Genomic DNA, 12520 nt, shown 5'->3' on the forward strand with positions numbered 1-12520 from the left:
ATTGATGCGTTAATACAAGAACAATGAGGCTCCATTCACATCTGTCCGTTTCCTTGCATTTCAGAAATGCGCTGAACCAAAAATCACAGTAAAAAAAAAAAAAAACAACAATCTACGCTCAAGTTCTGATGCTTCATTGGGGCGATTGCTATGTGTTTCTTTTGGTGGTGTTTGACCACTTCTAGGGTTTTTATTTCTTTTGCTCTATAAACAAAAAAAGCGACAATTTTGAAAAAAAAACAAATTATTTTGAACTTTTTGCTATAATAATTATCCCCCCAAAATATATAAAAAAAAACAAAACACTTTTTTTTCCTCAGCTTAGGTCGATATATATTATTCTACATATTTTTGGTAAAAAAAAAAAAAAAACATATTTATTGGTTTGCGCAAAAGTTATAGGTGCTAGTTTTATGGCATTTTTATTAATATTTTTCTTTTACTAGTAATGGCGGTGATCAACAATTTTTATCATGACTGGGACATTATGGCGGACACGTCATAACGTCACTTCCAGGCCATACCTCTTAAAGGCACATTTTTTCAATGTCATTTTTTCAAATGACGTTTTTTTTTTTTTTTTTATTGCATTTGAGTCCAAATATGAGATCTGTGGACTTTTTGACCCCAGATCTCATATTTGAGAGGACCTGGCATGCTTTGTTTGCATTCCTTGTAATAGGAATAAAAGTGATCCAATTTTTTTATTTTTATTTTAAACAGTGTAAAAATAAATAAAATGAAGTAAAATAAATAAGAAAATAAAATAAAACACCGCGTCCCAACGAGCTTGCGCACAGAAGCAAAAGCATATGTGAGTAGCGCCCGCATATGAAAACGGTAGTCAAACCACACATGTGAGGTATCGCCGCGATCGGTAGAGCGAGAACAATAATTCTAGCCCTAGACCTCCTCTGAAACGCAAAAGATGCAACCTGTAGAATTTTATAAATGTCGCTTATGGAGATTTTTGAGGGTAAAAGTTGACGCCATTCTGAAGCAATTATGAAGCGTGAAATATTGGGTATCAATTTACTCGGTGTAACATTATCTTTCACCATATATAAATAAAAATTGGGCTACCGTTGTCTTATTTTTTTCTTCAAAAAAGTGAATTTTTTTCCAAAAAAAGTGCGCTGGTAAGACCGCTGTGTAAATACGGTGTGATAAAAAGTATTTCAATGACTGCCATTTTATTCTTTAGGGTGTTAGAAAAAAAAATATATGTAATGTTTGGGGATTCTAAGTAATTTTCTAGCAAAAAAAACATGTAAACACTGAATCTAAAAAAGAGGCTTGGTCCTTAAGTGGTTAAAAAAATGTCACTTTTATTCCTATTACAAGGAATGTAAACATCCTTTGTAATAGAAAAAAATAAATAAATTAAAGTCAGGTCCTCTTAACCGCTTGACAGCTGGGCACCCCTCGTGATCAGACCAATTTTCAGCTTTTGGTGCTCTCACACTTTGAATGACAATTACTCAGTCATGTAACACTGTACCCAAATAAATATTTTGTCCTTTTTTTTTCCCCACAACTAGAGCTTTCTTTTGGTGGTATTTGATCACCTCTGTGTTTTTTATTTTTTGCGCTATAAATGAAAAAAGTCCGAAATTTTTTGGGGGGAAAAAACACATTTTCTTTGTTTCTGTAATAAAATTTTGCAATTTTTTTTTTTTTCATTAATTTTGGCCACAATTTATACTGCTACATATCTTTGGTAAAAAATAACCCAAATTTGTGGATATTATTTGGTCTTTGTGAAAGTTAGAGAGTCTACAAGCTGTGGTGCAAATCATACAAAATTGATCACACCTGAAGTACTGGTGGGCATTCTCATTTCTTGCGACCCGAATAAGCCAGGAAAGTACAAATACCCCCCAAATGACCCCTTTTTGGAAAGTAGACATTCCAAGGTATTTAGTAAGAGGCATGGTGAGCTTTTTGGTGTTGTCATTTTTTTCCCACAATTCTTTGCAAAATGAAGATTTTATTTTTATTTTTATTTTTTTCACAAAATGGTCATTGTAATAGGTTATTTCTCTCACATGGCATGTGTATACCACAAATAATGCCCCAAAATAAATTCTGCTACTCCTCCTGAGTATTATGATACCACATGTGTGGGACTTTTCCACAGCCTGGCCACATAGAGAGGCCCAACATGCAGGGAGCGCCATCACATGTTCTAGGAGCATAAATTACACATCTAACTTGTTGACTACCTATTACACTTTTGAAGGCACTGGAGCACCAGAACAGTGACACTGACGTGACACTAATGACAGTTGGCACTGATACGTGGCACTGATGACAGATGCCACTAATACGTGACACTGATGACAGATGGCACGAATATGTGGCACTGATGACAGATGGCACTAATATGTGGCACTGATGACGGGGCACTAATATGTGGCACTGATGACAGATGGCGCTAATACGTGGCACTGATGACAGATGGCACTAATACGTGGTACTGACACGTGACACTGATGACAGATGGCACTGATAACAGATGGCACGTGACACTGACAGGTGGTACTGATGACAGATGGCACTGACACGTGGCACTGATGACAGATGGCACTAATATGTGGCACTGATGACACGTGACAGTGATATGGCACTGATGTGGCACTGATGACAGATGGCACTTATACGTGGCACTGATGACAGATGACAGTTATACATGACACTGGGGACAGATGGCACTGACAGGTGGCATTGGGGAAAATGGCACTGACAGGTGGCACACTGGGGACAGATGCCAATGACAGGTGGCACACTGGGGACAGATGGCACTGGCACACTGGGGACAGATGGCACACTGGGGACATTACTTACGGCCGCTGCAGCCGTTCATCTCTCCCTCCTTACACGCTGTCTGTGTGAGGAGGGAGAGCAGCGCTGAGAGATGATCTCATATCTTTACATATGAGATCAGCTCTCATTGGGCACGCCAATCTCGCTGTAAACGGCCGCTGTGATTGGCCGTTTACAGCGATCTGTGGCTGGCAGGAGCGCGTATTGCAGAAGTAAACAGGAGTCTAGGGACGGCCTCCCGGCAATTGGCGTCCGCTCTGCAGCCGTCTTTCGGCTATAGAGCGGACGCCTAGTGGTTAAATATGAGATCTGAGGTCAAAAAGTCCTCAGATCTCATGTTTAGACTAAAATGCAATAATATAAAAAAAGTAATTAAAAAAAAACATAAAAAAATAATGGCCCTTTAAGAGCCGTGGGCGGAAGTACATTTTGAAGCAGCTTCTGCCCAGCAATTGTATGGAGATGGGTGGGGGCCATCTTTCCCTCACTCGTCTCCATACTGAGCCATCAAGAGGATGCGATCGCCTCCGCCGTTGCCGACAGCACTGGTAAGCAGTGGAGGGCACCGGATTGCGGCGGGGGAGGGTGCATCTCTTGGAGAATCCGCTGCAGGGACCACTTTTATCTTGTAATGGACTGCCCGCTGAAGAAGGGGATACCGGGGTTATGGCAGCTAGCTACTGCCATAACAACAATATCCTCCTTCAAACAGCCGCCGTAAAAATGGGGCGGACGGTCCGTAAGTGGTTAAAGCAGCACAGTGCCAAATTGTAAAAAGTGCTGTGGTCATTGAGCAGCCAAGTCTTCTGAGGCTGAAGTGGTTAAAGACTATCTGTAACCAACCATAGAACATTTATTAGGATTCCATTGTTTCTATAATTTTGCTATATTCTTTACTATCTATACAAATTATTGCCTCATTCTCAACTCTTCTGAGATTCTGGAACAAAGTAAAATATAACTAACCTTTATCTATAGGGTTATGCACTATTTCATGTGAATTAGGTGTATTTAAAAGCCAGTAAGTATCCCTGTCAAAATAAAAATGCATGTATGCTAAGAGCTTTTTATTCAAGTCATAAAGTTCAAAGGTCATGCATGTCAACGTATCTAAATATCAGTGATGTTGTAAAACTATAATTATGCAGTCCATCTTAGTAACCACTTTTGCAATTGTAATGGTATAGATGTGAATTTTTATTTTTAATCACCCTACAGTAAAAAAAAAAAAAAAAAAAAAAAAAATATATATATATATATATATACACACACACATTTATTATTATTAAATATATATTTTTATTATGTTATAGACTCAACAACTCCATGATACAGAAGAGGTTTGCTATGAGAATGTACTTAGGGAAGTCAAAGCTGGTCGACAGGTATGAGTGATAATACTGGATTTATTTGCCATAATAGCTGAACTATTATGGATGTTTAATGTGCCTGTTAATTAATGCTGAACTTCCTTTGAAGCTATATAAGAATGCTATTTATATTTCATTACTTGATTATATCCTCTTTACCTTACTATTTCTTTTGTGTATCGCTCCCTGTCTTAATTTGATAGTAATTGTAATAAATACAATGAATCCATTTCATTATGACTATATTACAGTCTTTCTTCTGTTTTTATGACCTCCATTGAAGACGTGTACATACACACAGTACAGTATAAACTCTATTTGAGTCTTCTAAAACACCACTTTATTTACTGCTAGCCCAGTTTGATTATGAGAATTGTTAGTGCAGTGGAGCTCAATGGTCCCAAAACCACAGCTTCAGAATAAGCTGGATCGCTTTATGGGAGCTCATGCATCATATAATCACATGTTTAAAATAAAACTTCTTCTCAAACTTCCCCACTGCTACCTCTCAAACTATATATATCTATAGATATATATCTATATATCCTTCTTTAAAGCGATAGTAAACTGCAGTTGAAAGGTAAAAAAAAATCCCTGCAAGGCAAATTCATTTGATAGTAATTGCATACTAGCACATTATGAGAGACTTACTTTAAAATGAAGCCCTCCAGCGACACACTGTAACCACTGAAAGGGCTTCCATTTTCACTCTGTCTTTCTTCAAGGTTCACAGGCTCAAGTTACATGAGTGGCCGGGGTCATGATGACGTCACTCCCACACATTCACACTGGAGTCACCGTTTATAGCATGGGCTCTGAAGGTCCGGCATGGTATTCCGAACCTTCAGAGTGTATACACCAGTGACATTAATGGCTGCATGCCGTGTGACTATCTCCTAAACAATGCAAGTCTAGGAGATGTTCACAATACCTACAGGTAAGCCTTTTTATGGGCTTACCTGTAGGTACAAGTGGTAAAACTTTAAAGACTTTCCACTTTAAAGACCACTTTGGATTAAATTTGGTCTACAAATTATGCTGTGCACAGGAGCATACACATTCCTACCGTTTTTTCCAAGCATTAATGGGCTGTAGTATTAGGGGAAAGGACAGCCCTTAGCCCTCCCCAGTGTTCTTCGGGTGCCTCGCAGTCCAGAGGTGTAGAGGTTACTTGGTAGCGAGCATATGCTTTGCCTCATTTTGAACTGCAACTGCACATAATGTTACAATGGCAAGCGCAACCAATATCTAGGGCTCAGTCTAGAGATCGTCATCCAACCTTGCTATGGTCATTGCAGACCCCTTTGAACATCAGTGTCTGTGCTATTTGTAGTGCTTACCCCTGAAATAGCTGCTATGTGTGGGTCACCGGATTTCAGATGCCATCGACCTTTACCAGTGATGCGACATCCTCTGATGCCCCAAGGCTAGTTAAGGAGGATATACTTGGGAAAATACTATCAATGGGAAAAAGAGAAAGCAGCATTAACAGTAAAGAGTAACAAATATTACATTTTAACAACATAATAAATAAATGGAGGACCAAAAATATTTGCCCCTAAAAACCCCAAACCAGGAGAACCTAACTGGCATTGAAAAATAAGTCTGTTAATCTCTCCAAATCCTGACTGACCAGGCATGAGTACCTAAACTGTATCCTAAAATTAGGTGTCCTTTTAAGAAGTGGAAAGAAAGTTGTGGCCTATCTACTTCAAATGATGTGTGATTACACCTTCTCCCTCTCTCTGGAACTGGTGACATCTGCTGTGACTCTGTATGATCTCCCACGGAAATGTTAATATCCATGGTGGCTCAAGACTCTGCAATGATTATCTCTTAACAGAGATGTTAGCAGTCACTCAGAACCTGAAAGTGGTGGTCTCTCACAGCTCTGACCTCTGGGAAGATGTGGCAGCACAGTCTGTCTCATTAACATTTGGGTTGAATATTAAGGTAGAGGACTCTCCACTATAGTAGCTTTCTCTCTGATGATCACCTCTCAGGTCCCCACGAGGCTGCCCCTGAGCATCAAGCACCCTTCCCTTTTCATTTCCTTTTTCAACTCCCCAATCCCCTGGAACTTGTAAACCCTGTCCAGTCCTTAGTTTAATAGGAAGATGTGTCTTGGGTACTACATTTCCTATAGTCCAAGGGAGATCCCAGCAATCCTCTTTACTCTGAGGCTGGAAGGGCAATCACAACTGCAACTGGATGCAGTGGGCGGGCTCTCCTTGAGCTCAAAGTGCCTGCAGCCCCTCATTATTGCCTCTTGGAAACAGAAAACTGGCACACAGTAGCCCGTTCTATATGCACAGCCCCCCCCCCCCCCCCCTCTATTTTGAGGTATGCTGTCCTTCCCCTAGCTCCAGGTGTCATCTTAAGCACATTGCTTTGAAATAAACTAGAAAAGCACACTAGAGTTCCATCTGCTACTCTTCTCCGGTTTGTGGCTAAGTTCACACCAGGTTATCCAGCGGCCTCATTTGGGGACACAGGAGGGCTGCGCCCCTTCTGTTCCACATCAACTGTTTCTGCACAGATTAGGAACTCCACAGTATTTCACCTTATTCTCTTGGTAGTTGTCAGAAAGAAGGGGCCTGGAATGAGGAGGTAGGCCTGTTCCTCTACAAACTCTGCAGCTGGTTCTCCAGACCTTAGAATCTCCTCTTATCTCCTCAGCTACTCCATGTTAGAGAGGAATTTTCAACCTGTATGGCAGACCAGATGAGTAAAGTCTCGCTGACAGAGACTGGACTGCCAGTTGGTGTCCCCTGCTGTGTCATTGTCTAAATCATCCATCCTGTCAGTGTTGCTTCCCAATAATAATGTGAAGTGAAAGTCTGAGAACTCCTCCCAGGAGGGTGGGCTGTCAGCTTCAGACTTTGACATGCTAAAAAGAGCCTCAAAGGTGTTGGTGGATGGGGTGGTCCTCCAGTTTAAATTTAGAGCCATCACCTTCTGTTGGGCCTGATGTCCCCAGTATGGGATGCCTTTCCAAAATCCTGTTTCTGGAGTACAGTACCACCCTCCTTTCTGTCCTCATGTTGTCTGCTGATTGCTTAGTTTGATAGCTGATCGATAGTCAACCCTTAAAGGAGACTATGTCCTGTTCTTCAGTGTTGCGCTTTTTTAAATGCCAACCATATTTAAAAAAAAAAGAAAAAGAAAAGGGAGTTAATTGGGGCTGATTAGGATAAACTAAGGGTTTGTAAGGGGTTAAATAGAAGCACATTCCATAATTTATGCAAATAACATCATATGCAAATCAAACTTTTGATCTGCACATGAGTCGAACAGAATTAATTCAAAGTAGCTACAATTATTCTTTGTATCTCTGGAATCTAAATGGCATTTATAAACACTGTCAGAAGGGAGGTTTTTGACAGCAGCAGCTATAATAGCTGCTGTATAACATATTTGGGAATTGCTGGCAAATAAACACTGTCAGAAAGTCCATTTTTTAGGCTGGGTTTACACTATTGCAAATTGAATGCGGATATCCCCTGCATCCAATTTGCACGTCGGGGGATTGTGGCTGGCTCTCCATGGAGCCTGTTCACACAGCTCTGGGATGGCTGCAGATCAAATTGCACAGGAGTCCTGTGTGTCTTCTGGTCCATTTATGGTCCGGATTCAGACAAAAATTCGGACAGAAATCGGACCTGAAACGGTATACAGGGACACGCCGGACCCTGCTGTGAGCTGCTTTGTGTGGCAGTGTGAACCAAGCCTTAACAACAGCAGTTGTAATAGCTGTTATATAACATAGTTGGAAGTTGCTGGTAATGAGGTAGGGAAAGTGGCAGCAGGGAAGGGCATTCTATGTATGCCCTGTGTGTACTTCAGTGAGCTTTGTATGGGTGTGCATAATGAGCCTAATGAATGTGCATAGATGGTTAACTCTGTAGTCCTGGTTAAAAAGTTAAATGCACAATTGAAAAAAAAAAAAAAAAAAAAAAAAAATATATATATATATATATATATATATATATATATATATATATATATATATATATATACATCTTATAAACTGTTTTATCTGCTAATAGATTTTACATTTTTAAGTCAGTCTTGGACCCTACCAACAGCAAAGGCAGGCCCTTGATTTCCTTTCAGACTGAAATGCCTTGTCCATGACCCACTCCTGTCTGTAAGGCCTCTCACGCTATTTCTGTATACGTGCTTAAAGTTTAGCTTTGGGTAATGGAGAGAATATTTCAGCATGGATGTCCTAATGCAGCTTAATCACTTCAAAACTGGATACTTTCATCCCCTTTCTGCCAAGGCCATTTTTCAGTTTTTAACACTGTCACTTTGAATGACAATTAGTCATGCAACACTGTACCCAATTTAAATTTCTATAATTTTCCTTGAGACAGATAGCGCTTCCTTTTGGTGTATTTAATCACCATGGGATTTTCTTATTTTTTGCTATAAAAATTTAAAAAAAGCCTCACAATTTTGAAATAAATGCAAATAATTTTTATTTATAAATGTATTCTACATTTCTTTGGTTAAAAATCTACTGATTGTGGGTGCAATGCTTTCCAGACCCCTAAAAATCTTTTTTTTTAGAAAGGTGAAATCCTTTAAAAAAAAATTACATGTCCCCATCACCATTAAAATACAAAAAAAAACAAACAAAAAAAAAAAAACAGCACAGTTGTCAAGCCACCATAGAACAAGTGTGTTGTTTTGGCAAGCAGTAGAATCTTCTGTCTTCATTCTTTGCTATCTCTGCTCTATTAACAAATGACCTTTGAAGGATTAAAGTTGGGGAGCCAATGTATCAATGTCTGTATAGGGTGGAGGGTGTCTGCCTTATGACAACAGGTGAAAAAGGTTTTTTTCTTCTATCCATAAATTGAATTGGTCAGAAACTATTGGAACATATAGTATCTCACAAAAGTGAGTACACCCCTTACATTTGTGTAAATTATTTTATTATATCTTTTCATGTGGCAACACTGAAGAAATTACACTTTGCTACAATGTAAAGTAGTGAGTATATAGCTTGTATAACAGTGTAAATCTGCTGTCTCCTCAAAATAACTCAACGCACCACCATTAATGTCTAAACCACCGGCAAGAAAAGTTAGTATACCCCCTAAGGGAAAATGTCCGAAGTGTTAATATTTTGTGTGCACTGCCTTAACCCTCTTGGACATGGAGTTCACCAGAGCTTCACAGCTTGCCACCAGAGTCCTCTTCCACTCCTCCATGACAACATCACAGAGCTGGTGGATGTTAGAGACCTTGGGCTCCTTCACCTTCCGTTTAGAGGAAGCCCCACAGATGCTCAAAAATGATTAGGTCTGAAGACATGCTTGGCCAGTCCATCACCTTTACCCTCAGCTTCTTTAGCAAGACAGTGGTTGTCTTTGAAGTGTGTTTGGGATTATCATGTTGGAATACTGGCCTGTGGCCCAGTCTCCGAAGGGAGGTGGATCATGCTCTGCTTTAGTATGTCATAGTACATGTTGGCATTCATGGTTCCCTCAATGAACTCTAGCTCCGCAGTGCCAACATCACTCATGCAGCTCCAGACCATGACACTCCCACCACCAAGCTCGACTGTAGGCAAGACACACTTGTCTTTGTACTCCTCACCTGGTTGTCGCCACATACGCTTAACACCATCTGAACCAAATACAGTTAGGGCCATAAATATTTGGACAGTGACACAATTTTCACAAGTTGGGCTCTGCATACCACCGCATTGGATTTGAAATGAAACCTCTACAACAGAATTCAAGTGCAGATTGTAACGTTTAATTTGAAGGGCTGAACAAAAATACCTGATAGAAAATGTAGGAATTGTACACATTTCTTTACAAACACTCCACATTTTAGGAGCTCAAAAGTAATTGGACAAATAAACATAACCCAAACAAAATATTTATTTATTCAATATTTTGTTGCAAATCCTTTGGAGGCAATCACTGCCTTAAGTCTGGAACCCATGGACATCACCAAACGCTGGGTTTCCTCCTTCTTAATGCTTTGCCAGGCCTTTCCAGCCGCAGCCTTCAGGTCTTGCTTGTTTGTGGGTCTTTCCGTCTTAAGTCTGGATTTGAGCAAGTGAAATGCATGCTCAATTGGGTTAAGATCTGTTGATTGACTTGGCCATTGCAGAATGTTCCACTTTTTTGCACTCATGAACTCCTGGGTAGCTTTGGCTGTATGCTTGGGGTCATTGTCCATCTGTACTATGAAGCGCCGTCCGATCAACTTTGCACCATTTGGCTGAATCTGGGCTGAAAGTATATCCCGGTACACTTCAGAATTCATCCGGCTACTCTTGTCTGCTGTTATGTCATCAATAAACACAAGTGACCCAGTGCCATTGAAAGCCATGCATGCCCATGCCATCACGTTGCCTCCACCATGTTTTACAGAGGATGTGGCGTGCCTTGGATCATGTGCCGTTCCCTTTCTTCTCCAAACTTTTTTCTTCCCATCATTCTGGTACAGGTTGATCTCTGTCTCATCTGTCCATAGAATACTTTTCCAGAACTGAGCTGGCTTCTTGAGGTGTTTTTGGGCAAATTTAACTCTGGCCTGTCTATTTTTGGAATTGATGAATGGTTTGCATCTACATGTGAACCCTTTGTATTTACTTTCATGGAGTCTTCTCTTTACTGTTGACTTAGAGACAGATACACCTACTTCCCTGAGAGTGTTTTGGACTTCAGTTGATGTTGTGAACGGGTTCTTCTTCACCAAAGAAAGTATGCGGCGATCATCCACCACTGTTGTCTTCCGTGGACGCCCAGCCCTTTTTGAGTTCCCAAGCTCACCAGTCAATTCCTTTTTTCTCAGAATGTACCTGACTGTTGATTTTGCTACTCCAAGCATGTCTGCTGTCTCTCTGATGGATTTTTTCTTTTTTTTCAACCTCAGGATGTTCTGCTTCACCTCAATTGAGAGTTCCTTTGACCGCATGTTGTCTGGTCACAGCAACAGCTTCCAAATGCAAAACCACACACCTGGAATCAACCCCAGACCTTTTAACTACTTCATTGATTACAGGTTAACGAGGGAGACGCCTTCAGAGTTAATTGCAGCCCTTAGAGTCCATTGTCCAATTACTTTTGGTCCCTTGAAAAAGAGGAGGCTATGCATTACAGAGCTATGATTCCTAAACCCTTTCTCCGATTTGGATGTGGAAACTCTCATATTGCAGCTGGGAGTGTGCACTTTCAGCCCATATTATATATATAATTGTATTTCTGAACATGTTTTTGTAAACAGCTAAAATAACAAAACTTGTGTCACTGTCCAAATATTTATGGCCCTAACTATATGTTTATCTTGGTCTCATCAGACCACAGGACATGGTTCCAATAATCCATGTCCTTAGTCTGCTTGTCTTCAGCAAACTGTTTGCGGGGTTTCTTGTGCATCATCTTTAGAATAGGCTTCCTTCTGGAAAGACAGCCAAGCAAACTATTGTGATGCACAGTGTGCGGTGCATGGTCTGAGCACTGACCGGCTGACCCCCCACCCCGTCAACATCTTCAGCAATGCTGGCAGCACTCATTTGTCTATTTCCCAAAGACAACCTCTGGATATGATGTTGAGCATGGGCATTCAACTTCTTTGGTCGACCATGGCGAGGCTTGTTCTGAGTGGAACCTGTCCTGTTTAACTGCCATATGTTCTTGGCCACCGTGCGTTAGCTCAGTTTCAGGGTCTTGCCAATCTGCTTATAGCCTAGGCTTTATGTAGAGCAACAATTCTTTCTTTTTTTTCAGATCTTCAGAGAGTTTTTTGTTTTGCCATGTGGATCTGCAAGTGCACATGGGTCTTCGAGTACATGTGTAATGTCTTTTTGAGACCTGTGTATTGTCTTTTTGAGTACCTGTGTGTTGTCTTGTTGAGTATTAGTGTCAGGAAGCTAGTTGTTAGGTAATTTGGACAGGGTATAATCCCCAATCCTCATTAAATTAGTAGGTATGATGCCCGGCGGGTGTGGAGATGTGACTCGGTGCACATCTTGCTGCATGTATGCATTCCTTGATCATCCAATCGAAGACGACTACTGCTTTGCAAAATGTAAACAAATTGTTCCCTGGAAGCCCAGGTTCTGAATCTGAGGAAGCAACTGTCAGCACTGAAAAGACACTCCATACTAGAGGGGACCCGAGAACCTACCCAGCAGGGGCCATCACAGAGATGGTGAAGACAAAGAGGTGCAGGATAGATGGGTAACACTCAGAAAGGGCAGAGGGGGGAAGTGCCAGGGAGGCTGATCCAGGGCTGGAGCATTCCAATAAGTACACTCCATTGAGTGACAATGGTGAAACCAATCAAGGACCTGC

General features: G+C 40.8%; 1 protein-coding gene across 1 annotated transcript in view; it reads left to right on the forward strand.

The window, feature by feature from the left end:
- ASCC3 (activating signal cointegrator 1 complex subunit 3) overlaps positions 1-12520 on the forward strand; it is a 1010279-nt gene that overhangs the window by 366774 nt on the left and 630985 nt on the right. Inside the window, exon 13 of the mRNA XM_077487192.1 lies at positions 4140-4211. Coding sequence (XP_077343318.1) covers positions 4140-4211 — 72 coding nt within the window. The remainder of the gene's footprint in view (positions 1-4139; positions 4212-12520) is intronic.

Source organism: Lithobates pipiens, unplaced genomic scaffold (assembly GCF_037356315.1).
Source record: "Lithobates pipiens isolate NorthernLeopardFrog02 unplaced genomic scaffold, aLitPip1_a1.2 Scaffold_18, whole genome shotgun sequence".
Classification (NCBI taxonomy): Eukaryota; Metazoa; Chordata; class Amphibia; order Anura; family Ranidae; genus Lithobates; species Lithobates pipiens.